General features: G+C 38.6%; 1 protein-coding gene across 1 annotated transcript; it reads right to left on the bottom strand.

Annotated features, from left to right (window-relative positions):
* Positions 1-1,084: 1,084 nt before the first annotated feature.
* mef2b (myocyte enhancer factor 2b) lies at positions 1,085-12,964 on the bottom strand. The gene is made up of 10 exons (XM_086283935.1): positions 12,755-12,964; positions 12,594-12,672; positions 8,471-8,550; positions 6,775-6,978; positions 6,390-6,518; positions 6,029-6,218; positions 4,947-5,095; positions 4,555-4,669; positions 3,679-3,790; positions 1,085-3,456 (listed from the first exon to the last, which is right to left on the bottom strand). The coding sequence occupies exons 3-10, from the start codon at positions 8,522-8,524 to the stop codon at positions 3,144-3,146; spliced, it is 1,266 nt and encodes a 421-aa protein (XP_086140061.1). The 5' UTR covers positions 8,525-8,550; positions 12,594-12,672; positions 12,755-12,964; the 3' UTR covers positions 1,085-3,143.
* Positions 12,965-15,732: the final 2,768 nt, after the last annotated feature.

Consider the following 15,732-nt stretch of genomic DNA (forward strand, 5'->3'; position numbering starts at 1 on the left):
TGTAGCAGCAAAATAATCCAGTTAATGGACAGGTTTTATGCAGTGAACTGCATAATCTCTGTTTGACAGTGCAGTTTAAATCATTCATATGTATTTTGTGACATCAAAACCTTCAAAATCACATGCCAGTCAATTGTCACGTCAGCTTTTTGCAATAATGAGAAGAGAGTGGCTCCTTGTTTAAAAGCTGACATGATTTAAATTCTTCCTCCAGTCAAACGTTGTGAGCATCCTTCAGTAAAAGAAGGGACATGCTCCTCACCTCACTGTCTTTTTATATGGACAACTGAAAGACATTAACAATCGCAAAGCCACTGAGAAGCAAACAGATTTGAGAGCACACCAGTTAGCAAATCCTACATCTCAGTAAGCGCAGAAAAATTTCTAGGACAATGTTTTTGTTGCTGTGGAACATCGGTTTAATTTGAGTCAAGCTCATCCTTCTCTCTGGTGGGCCTGTAAGAATGCCTGGCCTCATGAACTGAATGGTGATATTACTTTTACGCATCTGTGCTGGAGGCCTCGGGCCCCTTCAGTCTGCTCTATGGACAAGGCAAGTCAGACAGCCATGGCCGGCTGTGGTTGCTATAGAGGCTAGAATGTATGTCTGCGTGTGTGTGTGTGTGTGTATACATAGGACCCAGATATGCCTTACAGACTGGGCCTGGTCTAGTCTCATCAGACCAGACATGACCCCAGTGAAAGTCTCGTCATTTAAGGTGGAGAGACGACAGCTCAATACTGTGTGTGTGTCTCTGTGTGTGCCCACCGTGAAAAGGCAGGTCAATTCTCCATAGAGGCAGCATAGGAAAACATTTTGACATGGTTACTATGAAACAACCAGCTATGGAAATGACCCTATTTGTGCCCCCTTTTTTGTCTTGTTTGGAAGAAATAAAGGTTTCCAGGCTTTTGCGTGGTCTATTTTTGTTCCTCTCGTTTGGTGGGTGCATGGTGAGCTGCCTGACAGGGCCCTGACATGATAATGAGGGAGTGTGTGTGTATTCAAAAGATAGAATGCAGGTGAATAAAATGAAATAAATGGACACATGAAAGCTACACAGTGAAGGGCACTTTACCTGCTTTCAGAATTAATGTACATAAAAACAGAGGGAAATGATTCCCTTTTATGCCATTAATTTATTAATTATTAATTAATTAATTATGACATTTTTTTCATCTGAGAAAAATGATAAACTGAATGTCCTAAAATTAAAAAAAAAAACACAAAAAACTCAGACTGGGGCAAACACACAAAGTAAACAGTCTTTATTTTAAAATGATTCACAAAAAATGTCAAAAAATGCCTCTGTTTTGTTAGTGAAGCATCCAGCAAATATGTATGTATATACGTGTTTAAAAAAATCAACCAGAAACATCAGAATACTGACAACTTGGCTTTTCATGTTTCATGCTAATATTAATCCACAAAAATCCACATATCATGAAAAGAGAGATAAATCGACAGTGGAACTTGTATTTGAAAACCTCCACAAGCTGGATTTTAGCAGGAGTTTAATTTAATGAGCCGATTAACCGATTTATTAGATAAAGAATTACCTTTTAAGGCTGGTCTTCACTGCTCTGCACTTTAACCAGTCTCAGTCAGATTAAAAGTGTGAAATAAGACGACCCCTTGTGGACAGTGAATGAAAATTATCTCCTTTTTAAAATTTTTTTTTTTATTTTTTTGTCATTTGAAGATCAGAAACTGAAAACTCAAAACTAAAAGACATAGAGGTATCCAGTGCACAAGATTAAAAAGTAAATGTATACATAAATGAAGCCCGGATAATAAATGAACAAATGAATGGATATTTGGACTCATCTACTACAGCTTGTCTCGTGTTTTAACACATCATAAACGCAGGAATATCTACTCTAAACACTTACTACACAAAGCCCTTCAGGAAGAGCACATGATTGCTGCTGTTTAGAAAAAATCGACCAAATAAAGACAAATAGATCCTTTTTGGGCTGTTGCAGTATTTGTGTGCAATGCAGAGGGACAATAATTAAACACTTTGGTCTTAGCAGACTGCTGTGAGTGTTTCTGACAACATAAAATGATCATATTACAACAATACTAAAGATTAAAAAACAAACAAACAAAACAACACTTGAAAAAGAAAACCATTTTTACATCCCAAAGAGCTCATTGACCTAATCTCTGACACAGATTGATGCCCAGAATCTTAAAAGGGTGGGTTCACATTTTTTCAACTCTTTTTTTTTTTTAGATGATACTGCTGCAAAATGTCCCTCCAGTTCTGCAAATATCTTCTTTTGTTGTGAATCATTTGTAAGAGATGTGGGGCCAAGACACAGGAAGACAATCTGAGGCTACGGCAGTCTCATTTAAGTTGGGATGTTTTCAGAGCGAAACTTCCTTTTTCTTTGTTTCTCTACAAAGGATGCCTTTGCTTTAACATGAGAATGTGCTTTGTAAAGCAACAGCAATAAAACACTGTCTGGACAAAACAAATAATTCAGACAGAAGAAACCTCCTGTTAGCTGAATTTTATGTGTTGTTAAGGAAAAAATAGACAGTGGCTTTCATACCTAGATTTCTCTCATTAAAATTCCATTACGAAGGTATTTTCACATCTGAAAGGAGAAAAAGGAAAAACTGTGATAACTAAAAAAAAACCTTTTATTTTAAGAACGTATCCAATTAAATGCCCTGTTGTGTAACCTTATCACATAAAACCCCAGTCAAGCTACTTTTTTAGTACCTCCTATTTTTTTTTTTTTATATTTTATTTTATTTTGGCTTTGAAAGCTGAATATGTATGGACGTTTTTTTTTTTTTTCATATGTGCACTTCAGAGAAATTCAGTTGGTCCCACACTGCTGCTGTGCCCAACTTCAACAAAGTCACAAGAAAACAATCACATTTCCAACTTGTACTTTTGATTCACGTTAGCTCCACACAGAAAACTAACTCTAACCAAACAAAAAGCAAAAGTCTGTATGCATCTATCTCCTCATGGGATCAAGCAAGTGATGCAGAGAAGAATTCTCCACTGCCCAGGAGAGACCAGCTCTGTTTGAGGAGACAAAGAGAGGCATATGTCGACCCTTTATGGTTTTGTCTGAAGACAGATGTTGACTGAGAGTGGGTTGTAGAGCGGAGCAGCTGGCTATCTCTGCCAGCCGTCGCTCATCTCTAACTGCCGGAGCGACTGCCCTCCTTCCTCTTGGTCTTGTGGGTAGCCGGTTTTGGCAAACTCTTTTGTGCCATTGGCTGGCTGGCTATCTGGAGGGGTATGACGAGCTGAATCGGGGTTGCTCATTGGAGAATGCTGCCTGAGGTGGTGCAGAGGAGGGGAGGCAGGTGAGGCCATGTGCTCAGGAGAGCTACGCTCCGATTTGATGTTGAGGTTGAGGGACGGCAGATGCGGAGAGGTTGGAGTGCAGGACTGAGAGGGGAAAGAGCATCCCCCGCTGGACCCTCTGAAAACAACAAGAGGGTGGAGGAAATGAATTTGGATTGAAACACGTCATCAGTCCTGGAGTTACAGCTAAGGGGCACTAGAAGTAGCTTGAAGATAATTTAAAGACAGTCAAAACTGCTTGTGAACATGGCATTTAAGAGTCAACTATCACTAATGGTTCAAAATTATATATACAGTGGATTTCCTGTATTATGTCTAGAATAATATATGATATGCTCACACAGGATTTATATGAGGCCCATGAGGCTCCTGAGGTGGCTGCGCCGCTTGCCAGGGGTTTACTGTTCCTCGTTGTAAACTGACTGAGTGATAAAAACCAGGCTGGCTGTACTCTGCAAAGGAAGAATAGATATACATCGATTTGGAGAGGACAGGGGGGGAAACAGGAGAAAAGATACAGTTTAATAAAATGGTTTCATTTTAAGACAAGATAAACTTCACAGCAAGGCTGGTTTGACGTTTTGGGAAATACCCTTTGTAGTTTTTATCGATGAGCACAAGATAAGAAGACTGTAACCTCCCATCACTCATGTCTGTACACTAGAGATGAAGTTAGAGTCAGAAGATGTTCTGCTTAATTTGGAACAGTGTAAAAAAAACCCTAACAAAATTTCCCTTTCTTTTTCTTTTTCTTCTTCTTCTTTATTTATTTATTTATTTATTTATTTATTTATTTATTTATTTATTTATTTTTACCTTCTGTGGAACTAATTCCTGCCTGGGTTTAGCAAGAAAGGCAATGTTTTCTCATGATAAATTCACCAGAAAACCACCTGAAACTCTCCAAGCTCCTGGTCCTGCACAAACTCCAAACCTTTTTACACAAGGTTTGTGCACTAATAATGAGGTTCTGGAGTGAACTGCACCACAGTCAGTCAGTATCCTTGCGTTGCAGTTGTTATCCTAAGCTATGCTAAGAGAGTATATGTGTGGTAGGTTTAGTTTTGCCATACAGACATGAGAGTGGCATTAACACTCTGATATAACCTGTTAACATGTCAAGTTATTGCTGTATGACTACTTTGTTAGTTGCCATATATTTTTCATATATTTCTTTTTTCTTTCTTTCTATAGTAACAGAACACAGATGACATACCAGAGGCTCCAGGGGAGGGGAGACCATATCCTCCCAAACTGTGACTCAGCAGCCCTGCCTTCCCCATAGCCACCATGGAGCTGCTGCTGTGCAGGCCCTGGTATAAAAGACCCCTCTGATGATCAGAGAAAGGGAAACAGTCATACTGGAAATCTTGAGTTTGTACTGATATAGTGAAGTCAGTGTATGAACACTATGAAACTTGTGAACATTATAATTGTGAGAGGTGTGAATGAGTCAAAAAACCTGTGAAGTTTCTTGTCCAAGTTTGCAGAACTATTTATGTGTTTTGGTATTTAATTAAGAACCTTAGTTTTTAGAAGCAGTACGACATCTATTAGAGGCACTGACACCTATTTGTTTTGATCACACTGGATAGCACAGCTACTTACAGCGGAGTTGTGGTTAGCACGTGTGGCCCCCATGGCCTGATTAGCACCATCTGCCCGCAGGTTTTCAGTGCCCACGTTCAGAGGAGGAGGGCTTTTCATGTCCAGAGCTCGATTGAGGTTGCCATGGGAAAACACAGAGTAGCCGATACCTAAAGAGTAAAAAAAAGGAGCAGGAAGTGAAAAGCGATCTAAGCCCGTTCCACTACTGTCATTTATTCTTTGTGATACAATCATCACCTCCCTCTGTTGCGGTATACAAGTGTGATTTTGAAAAAAAGAACTTCTTCTTTTCCTTTAACCTTTGAATGAGTATCAAGCCTTCGTGAGACACCAGGCAGGTCTGAATACTTATAATATGTGCAACTGTACTGAATATACTGTAACTCATGTGACAGAGTCCATTGCGAACGCAATGTAAACCAACAATCACTGTCAAATCTTAGATAAAACAGAGCAGTGCATTTAGAATCACTAAAAATGTCAGTGATCAGTATTTAATGACATCCCAGTGCATCCAAATAGTTAGCGACTGTATGATGGCTGACATGATAGGCAGGTGTGATGCATTCTGAATAGAAACCACAGAGCTGGTTGTAGCTGCAGTTACACTGTTGGAGGGCCAGTTTCACATAACAGACCGACTACGCACAAGCACACATACACACACAAACACACACACTTCCTGTGAGTTCACAGCCAGCTGCACAGATGGTTGACAGTACACACGAATTTTACAGAAAGCATTTAACAAGAAGTTAGAAGAGTGGCTCGTGGATTTTCATGTGAAAAGCTATGACTCTGTTTAAAGGTAGAATAATACTGGTAGATTATTTGTAGTGGTAGATGAAATTTTAAAAAATCATTTAGACTTTGGTTTCATCATGAAAGCGTTAAAAAAACACAAATAACTCACAAATGAGCCTGAATGAACCTGACAAAGGCCCAAAGTTTGTGGAACTTGTCAAAAGCGATACATAGATGCAATAGAAACTGACGTGTTTTTTTCAAACACAAGACATACACAAATAGATACTACCCTTAGTAGTTATGATGATTCTGGTATAGGACTTAATGAGACTAACCCGAGTGTGGAGACATGAATGCAGTGTGTGCATGGGGTGCAGCAGGACTGGCCGAGCTGGATCTGGAGTTTAGAGATTTAAAGCTCGGGGGTCTGTGGGAGGTCATGCCGGATCCGGATGAATTGGGAAAACCATTCTCGCAACCTGCAGACACGAGGAACTGTGCCTCTGGCGAGAGCAGAGAGGGACCCTGAAGAGTAAAACACATAACGTGTAATTTTGACAACAGTATGGATTAAAGATCAGTTAATTAAACATGCTTTCGTAACACAGAATTCTAATTAGAAGTCAGTTTGTCTGTGTTTGGTCTGTGAGTGTTGAGTGTAAGTACGGAGTAAGGAGTAAGTATGTGGTCACTAACATAGAAGCGCTGGCGAGCCACAGAGAGATCCATGCCCTCACTTAGAGGATACTTGTCTGACGCCACCTGCATGCTCTCCTCACTGTCAAGCTCTGAGCCATCAAGTCCGAGTCCTTTCCTACGCAGGGTCTGATGCAGAAGAGAAAGTGCACATGGAAAATTACTGGCAACAATAGCACAATGGTTTCGAACCACAACAATGTCACGGGAAAGGGTTTTCACTCAAAATACAACACCTGTTTTTCCAATTATTTTTTTACAATATCCTTCCAGAGGCTTTATATCGAATAATTGCATGTTCTGTTAAAAATTGGTTTATGTTTCAGATCAGCTGCGTATGAGAAGCTTTCACATACTTCTTTTTTAAAAGCTCCTAAAATAGTACCTCCAGTATGTCCGTGTTGGTGCGACTCTCGTGTGGCTCGCTGTACTCGGTGTATTTTAGCAGAACTTTATCCATGTCTGTGCTGGCGTACTGGAACAGACGGTTCGTGCTGTTGAAGATGATGAGAGCGATCTCGCAGTCACAGAGCACGCTCAGCTCGTAAGCTTTCTTCATCAGGCCAAATTTACGTTTGGTGAAGGTCACCTGTGACAGAAGAAAAACAGGTTTGCACTTTTAACTCCCTCCAGTTAACTCTGCAAAGTTGTGAGCATGACGAATTAAGGAAGTTGGATAATTAAAAATAAAATAAAATAAAATAAAATAAAATAAAATAAAATAAAATTAAATTAAATTAAATTAAATTAAATTAAATTAAATTAAATTAAATTAAATTAAATTAAATTAAATATCCCAGAGAGACTTTACAGTGCAGAACACGTTCAATCACCAAACACTTCATTCAGATACACAAACCTTATCACCACAACACTTTCAGTCAAAAAGATCAGATATGAGAAATAAATTGTGTTTATCAGCATTCTGAAAACAGTTAAATAAGAGCTCTGGATGTGTACACAAACTCACTATGCATATCATGTGTTTTTCCTAACACAGCTAAAACTTTAAATAATATTTAGGGTGTTTCATGGAATTGTAGTATTTGAACAAATATTAATGCACGAATAGGCTATAAATATGATGCAAGCAATTTTGTTCATGCCACAGTATTGTACAAATGATAATATCTGTCTGTGGTATTGCAGAGCGGTGTAACTCCTGTGCCATAAGTTGATGTAAGTACTATGTTGTATATGTAATCGGTGTTGTCATGATTCATTTAGCATCAAACTGATAAGCAGTTCCTCTTCTGTTTAATGGTGTGTTTTCTTGTTAGTTCTTAAATTTTAATAATATTTCCTTAATCTAGTGTCGACTGTCGGCACGCTCACATCCTTTTTTTTGTTCAGTGTGAAAGATTGTCTTTTTGTCAAATAAAATAATCTCACTTTAACTGGTGTTAAGGCTTTTGATAAATTCACAGCTTTAGGTTATTGTATCACTTACGTTCAAAATATTTGCTATTACCACCGTTGGGTAGAAAATAATGAATGCTAGTGATGTTGTAAACTGCACGATTTTAATAATGTTTCACACTAGTATAAATATCGTAATTTGATATTTCATTAATAGTCATCCTTGCATGCCTTTGCATTTGCATTTCAATCAGTGAACCTATGTTTTAAATATTTGCAGTGCAATGTTGGACAACAAACAACCACAGCGTCGGCTACATAACATGCACATTTGCATGAAACATGTACCGCTATTTTTGCAACTCAGTGCTTGCAGCTTAAGTGACACTTAATTACGGAGTCTAAAACATATCTGGAAGAGGAAAACGTTAAAAATTTGCCTGATACATTTCCTGAGATATCAGCGCGATGTCTTTAAATGTCTTGGATTGATATACAATTTTTACACTAGAGAAAAGGCCCACACGTTCACACTGTAATAATATTTGACACTTAAAAAACAAGAAAATGTATCTGATTGTTCAAATAATCTGGATGAAGTTTTTATTCTTCCTGCAGTTAACTATAATTTTAGTAGGACTGGATAATATTTACTGAGAAATATTTTTTTTAAAACAACATATGTGTCTGTGTGTGCGTAACATGAAACGATGTGTGCTCACCTGTCTATTTCTCTGGTCAAGAATACGAGAAATTTGTATTTTCTTTCTTCCCATTTTCTCTTCTCTTCTTAGTCTGACACCTGTCAAACAAAGTGAAAATCAGTGTTATACTAGAATAAAACAGCATACTTAAACATTTGCAGTAATGTGTGAAAATCAGCATCAATGAAATGACCTAAAACATTAAATGAACCTTTACTCTCGAAGATCACAAAAAGATTTACCTCGATACTTAAGCTTGCATTTGTAAGCAGTTGAACTAATTATTAATTACTGTAACAAATTTGAGGTGATATGATCACATATTATAATAAGAATAGAATAAATGTTCAGTCTTTAATACAATTCTGATGGGAAAATGTCATCCCTTTGCTTTAAGTGACTCAAGTCCTTTCCCCTCAGTGGGGCGAAGGGTGTTTATTTTTACCACCATGAAGCGATGCGGTCTAAAGTTAGCGTGGCTCTTGTGGGGCTAGCAGTCCACACAGAATGACACCCTGACAGTCTGGGTTACCCCCGGGCCAACAGCACAGTGCTTGACTGCACCAAGCGGCCCCAAGAGACAGGGTTAAAAATACAGTCCATAGCTCTTTTTAAAGGTTCAGCAGGCAATAGCTGAAACCAAACAGTAGAAGGAAAACGGTGTGTTCTTGAAAGATGGCTAATGCTAAAAGCCACCCACTCTTCTCTCATGCACGGCCAGGTCAGAAAAAAACAAAACAAAACAGGATTTTCAGGGGCAAATAGCAAAGACGTGGCTGGCTTGAGAATGTCCATTTTTGAAACTCACACCCGTGGTTTTTCTGTTTTTGTTGGGCTAGAAAACAATGCCCCCCATCCCTGCTGTATAGAAACAAAAACAAAGCAGAAAAACGTGGAACTGAATGTTTAATTACATTGACGCTTTAAGAGATGGCTTTGCTGAAAATACAACATTAAATCAAATGTATCCATAAATTTGCTCCCTGTATGAGCTGTCTCCGTTTGATGCTCACTATCAGTAAAACAACTGTGTTAAGTGGTGGTCTGCCTCTTCTGACTGGGCCATACAGTATTTCTCTAAAGCCCAGAGGAGTTTTCACTGGTTTTCCCCCCTAATTCTAGACGTCGTGACTTCTCTATATTTAGTTGCTTGCCCCTCCTGATGGTGCCTGAGCGGATATGAAGCCCATGTTCCCACGACCCCTAAAGTACCCGCTGTCCTTCAACATAAGCTTGGCACACAGAAATTTGGGGCATGTCTGGAAGAGTCCACCTCGTTGCCCTTACGATTACCTTATAAAGTCTTCCATTATTTGCTTCGTTGAATATGTTGCAGAGCCAAGACAAACCTCAAAAGTAACAGCTGCAGACAAACTCATCCTTGCCAATGTCTGTACGGTAAAACAAAGTGCACAACAGAAAAATAGAACCACAAAACCAGCACTGGTCTGTCTAACTAACAACTCAACTACCACAAAGAATTCACACCAGGCCAATCTGTTCTGGGTTTTTTTTGGACCAGAAGTGAGACAATTTCACCTCATATCAAGGCATGTTAATGTAGAGAAGAGAGGGAAGTGGGACATATGTTCTAAAAAAGGCTGAAAGATGTTTATCACAGGGTTTTACCGAAGGTTCCGCTCCTCTCAAATACAACCAAATGTCAACTATTAGAGCTGCTGACAGCTCTGTTAAAACCTATGGCTAGCTGGGTATATATAGCTGCCCCTCCAGCAAACCGGCGTGGAGTTAGCTATAGAAAATCTATGTGGTTTGGTAGGTTTGTCAAAGGCCTAAAGGCCGAGGTGGGCAGGAAAAGCCTGGCTGTGCCTCACAGCTAAATCTGGATACTTTCCCATTTGACAACTGCCATTTGAGGTCTGCACATTCACAGAAACAAAAAACAGCATGCACCTACTGCCTGTGACATTTCATCTCCATGGTCAACTACTGAACATCTCGGGGAAAAGGTGGACATGAAACGGAACAAGCAAATCTTCCTTTTTGTCTCATTTGCCATCAAATGGACATGAATGAAAAACAGAATCACCATCTAACCTGTCATTGTCCAATAGTTCAGCACATGCACACCTTCCCCAGAGCCTCAGGCTTCTAGGGAAGGACAGTGCCTTTGACAGATACCTTCCCAAAGGTGAGACAGTGGAAAACACTGAGCACAGACACATACAAGGACAGCAGGAGCTTTGCTTTACCCCGGGATCGTCTGACTAATCACCAGGGAACTACCTGGGACAACAGTGCACATGTACAGAAAACCCTGCGCATCAAGGTAATTTTAATTGGTCTTATTAGCACTGCTGATGTTGCTCATTAACAATATGTATCGCGCGACATGTTTTCTTGCTGCAGTGAACTGTATGCATGAATGAGAAGGGGGAAAAAGTAGGGCATTTGTAGAGTATTGGGGGTTCTGCTTCAATGGTTTCCTTTCCATGAGTCATTCAGAGCATGGTGGCTTCAAATGTTTCAAAAACATGATAAACACTTGTAAGCATATTAGCCAGGGAGGTTAATGGTTTCTTCTATGGTGAAAAAGCAGATTGCCCTGCTCTCTACGCAGTACTGAATGTTAAATATGACAAGATATATAATGGTAGTGTTAAAATACTGATAATTAAAGATGGTTTGAGAAAAGGGTTTTGCTTTTGCTAAACTATTTTTTTCATGTTTTGCTCTGTGAATGCATTAGTTACACAACTATGGTGATAACAAGAGAAGCAACACCTAAAATGTCTACTGTACTATATGGGTATAATGTGCTTTAACTGTTGCAAGCAGTGTGTGAATCAAATCTAACAGGGTTGTTGTTTTCACTGCTTTAGTCATTTTATCAGCTTGTGAATGTCATATCAAAGGCCAGTGTTATGTGGGCCGATGTCTGTCTTCACCCATTCCCTCTCTGTATGTATTAGAGCATATACATACATCCTTCTGAACTAAAGTTAAAAAAGGTGAAGGCCAAATCTTGAAAAATTTGAAGTCTTAGTGACAGCCTCACTTATTCAAATCAAAACAGAAGCATACTCATAAAATAAAGGCCCCAGGGGAACACTTTGCTTCTTAGTCTTTATAGTTCTCGACAAAGCTTTGCATAGCTAGCATGGTAACCAAAAGAGGTCTTTTTTATTATTTTTATCTTGCAGTATACCTAGCTGTATATGTCTCTGTTTGCCACCTTTGGGGTCAAATGGTTCATGTGCTCATCGGGCCTTTGCAGTGCAATAGCGAGGAAATATTTGTCTAATTTTAACTGGGTATAATTGAATTGCCTTGATATTTTTTCATAGAGCCAGAGTAGCAATGTTGCATGCAGGCATGTGCTGAACATTTGATCTTTCCATAAATAGAGAAAAAAGGTTTTTTTTTTAGTCTTCCAAAAGGTTAGAAAGTCTGACATCCTCTCAAACTATCTGTGAAGATGAGCCACACCTCGCACTAAAAGAGGAAAACCTCTTTGAGGGCATTAAAAATGGAAAAAGATACATGTCCAGCACAAAGGAATGTCAGAAGATTAAAGACATCAGAATCAGTAATGCTTGCTTTAAATTAGACTAAGGACAACAGGTAAAGGGATGAAAGAGCTATCTACCTGTCTGTCTAGATATCTATCTATATCTGTTTCTAATAAGAGCAAAGTTAGTCGAGATTCTTCTTAAAAGTTGAAGCAGTCTACTTAGAATGGACTCATGGGATGTGTTTGCTTTCAAAGGACTCTGATTCATTTTTCACAGTGAGCAAGCCAAGCAAGAATTAAGTAATAATAATAACTATTTATTATTATTATTATTATAATGATAATAATAATCATAAAAGTTAAAAAGAAGTAGAAATGCATTGCTTAAACCCGTTTATGGGCAATTATTCCCAATAACTTGCTGACGTCATTTCAAATAGACAGTTTAAGAATAGCCCGTCTGTCCCCGAGTTGCCAAGCACTCCTGTCTATTATAGCCTCATCTCAATAACACAGCAACAGGTACTTTACTCACAGCTGTGTCATGCAATGCTCTACACAGGAAACCCCAGGAAGCTTCGCTCATTTGCCTTAAAAACCGAAATAAGAAGATAAAACAGAAACTCAACACGTGCTTAAAAATAAAAATAGAGCATCTGATCTCACCTGTTCCTCGATCTTCTTTTTCTCTGTTTACTTCTTAGTTTCACCCACTCGATCAGGACCAGTCAAACAGGAATAGTTGCTGATAGGAAACATAAATGACTAAATGAGCGTCGAGAGTCTTGTTGTGCGTTCTGGTCTTGTGCAGATGCAGAAATATTCACCTGATGCAGAAGCTGCGGATGATTCAGGAGCGCTGCTTTCCAACAGCTGGCTGCTACAGCCCGCCTCTCGCTCTGTTTGTGTGTGTCACCACACACCGCCTCCTCGGCCATGCTATTGGACACACTCTTCCACCTCCCCTCCGCGTATAAACGCATTCGTCACTATAAGGTGTCAGCAAAAGTTGCGTAAAGTCCTTTATGCCTTCAAGATTTGCATTATGAAGCAATTTAGTTCTAATGTTATCTTTTAAAATGTATGTATATATCTATGGTTAAAGGGCATTTTTGCTTGTGATTCATTCATGTACCACAAAATATTACAAGGTTTTTGCAGGACATTACAACATGTCCTGCAAAATGTCAAAAACAAAAATATATTCATTTTTTTTATTTTTAAATAAAATTTTATGGGCTAAATTTAAGGGATGACTTGAATTAATCTCTTTAATGGGATTCTGCAAAACTTAAATTGAGGGGTGAGTCACATGAATTTGATATACTGTGCAAATGTGAGTGCTATGGCTGACTTTAATCAACTCTGAAAATGTGACAATGATAAGATTTATTTACTTTTAAACAAAGCTACAAGCATTTGAACGCAAAGCAGAAGGAAGCAGAAGAGCATGGAGCATAACTGAGGTGTATGGCGGTTCTTCCCCAATTACAATGCAAGGCACAACATTAGGTGTGAGATTCTGTTACTAAATGTACTGCACACAGTAGGAATAGGCATATGTTATGTTTCTACAGTAGATATGGTAGATATTTGTTATGATATTTGCTATTATTTTGTTTTAAAAAATCCCCTTAAATGTCAATCCTGCTTTGCCTTAAAAAGTAGAAGATACAATGTGCTTTTTAAAATCAGCCCCTAGCAGAGTCAGTGAACCTAAAGAATTACAGTCTGATCCAAAAGTCATTCAGCAATGAGAATAGAGCAAAACTATTCTGAGGAACACTCTTCTAGAGTTCACGGTCATTTTGATAAAAATATTTAAACATTTTGGCCTCTTTGGTTGGAAGGAATTTTTCATTTTTTTAGTATTGACATAAAATTTTTATTGTGACTGATGAATTAAAGACTTCGTTATTGGAGGTTGACTATGGTGTTTCGCTGCTGTTATGGGAAAAGGATACATCAGTAAATGTTAACTGTTTATCGGGATACACATATCTCTTTGCATTAAAGTCAATTTGCACAGTACCAACTGAAACACTGCGTTATGCTCAGCAAACCTGAACACTGGCCACAGGCCATTGCTCAATACCAGAGTCTGTGGTGGCCTGTCACTAATTCAACCTTTACACATTTCTCTGCCATAGAAACAGTGACAACCTAATCACACATTTACACCAATAAAAGCCTAAATACAACATAATTGCAATAGCCAATTCTAAAACTACAAAATGAGTTATTTAAGATTAAGAGTCTTTTTAGTGTTTTGCCTGTTTGTCCGTACATCAAGTAATTTAAAAATCAAGCATTCAGGGAGTAACTATGCATAAATAGGTGTGGAAATAAAAAGCAAATACAAAATACTGGATGAAAAGTCAAAATTTGGAACGACGAGGGCATAGTTAACATTATCAGCGCTCAAAGCAATGTTTGCTTTCAAGTTGAGAGCAGCTCAGAGTGATTTCCTCATTTTAGTCTAGCCTGAATATTTGAGGCACAAGGAGCTATGCAAAAATAAACAAATCGCTTAAAAAAGGCAAAGAAAGCGGAAAAGGACAGAAAATAAATGTAACTTATGTTGTTTTATTTCCTGTTTCCTACCTAGATAAAACTCGACACCCTTCTTTATGATGCTGTACATCAAGAGCTTGGAAACTCCTGGCCTAAAAACATACAACTGATGTTAAAAATACTTCTTTAATTACAGCAGCATGTCTTGATTTAATAGCAATGCTATAAGATTTTTCTTGAGGCTTCATTTGAATTTTGATGCCCTTAACCACAAGATCTAATTACTTAACTCAGCAATATTCTGGAAGCAAATGTCTGTGAATACTGGCTCAAAAACATCAGAAGAGGCCTCATATTGACAGGCATTAACTACACTGACATACCCTTTGGCACATCTCTGAATATTAGTCAATAGTCTCAAATGTTCCCACTTTCTCCATATCATCAGTAAATGATAGATCCCGGTGACACCTAACTGTGACATCTAATACTTATTTATAACTAGCAAACACTGAAACTAACTTCATCCGTGCTGTTATTTTGTAAATGCTTTACTCATAAGTTGTTCATTCCTCTTTGCCAAATCAACCATGGCACATAAAATCGTTCAGTCAGAATTCCATAAGTGCCATGTGCACTGTAGCCCATGCAGAGCTGATGTCATTGGATATATGTTCATCAGCTAACCTGGGTAGTATTGATAGAAAGTAAATGGGGTGTAAAAAGGAGAGGAAACTGACAGAGAATGATCAAAGCAAAGAAAAAAACTAACAGAAAGCAGACATGCTGTCAGCTTAATAGGTATATTTAGAGTTAATAACTGAATCACTGCATGAGCTGCATTATTAACTATTTTGGGGTTGTTACACAATGTACTAAATATAATATGGTGGCAATTTATTAGCACAGATCATCTTTGCAAGTGTGGATAACAACTCTATTTTCTCTCACGCAAAGACAAACACATCAACACAGACATGGAGATGCAGTGACACAAGCACACATGCACAGTCTGAGATCCCAAGAGATAGCTTAAACTGTGCATCTGATGCAATACTTAGTAACATCCCTGCAGGCTACCACAGTCTTCACCTCCAGGATTCATTTGTGTGGGGCCCAAGCGTGCTGACGGCAAATACAGCAAATCCCCATCTGTAAATAAAGCAAGCTAATCACCTGCAGCAAAGGGGAAATTATGTCTTTGCTATGCGTTGTGTTTGCGCATAGCAAAGAGTGCATTCTTCTTTTAAACACAGCGAGAGCTTTGCCGTCGGTGTAGGCACTGAAGGTG

The sequence above is a fragment of the Aulonocara sp. 'chitande type north' Nkhata Bay genome, linkage group LG23 (genome assembly GCF_057382095.1).
Source record: "Aulonocara sp. 'chitande type north' Nkhata Bay isolate Kocher_YH1m ecotype deep benthic linkage group LG23, A_spYH_male_GT1.1, whole genome shotgun sequence".
Lineage (NCBI taxonomy): Eukaryota > Metazoa > Chordata > Actinopteri > Cichliformes > Cichlidae > Aulonocara > Aulonocara sp. 'chitande type north' Nkhata Bay.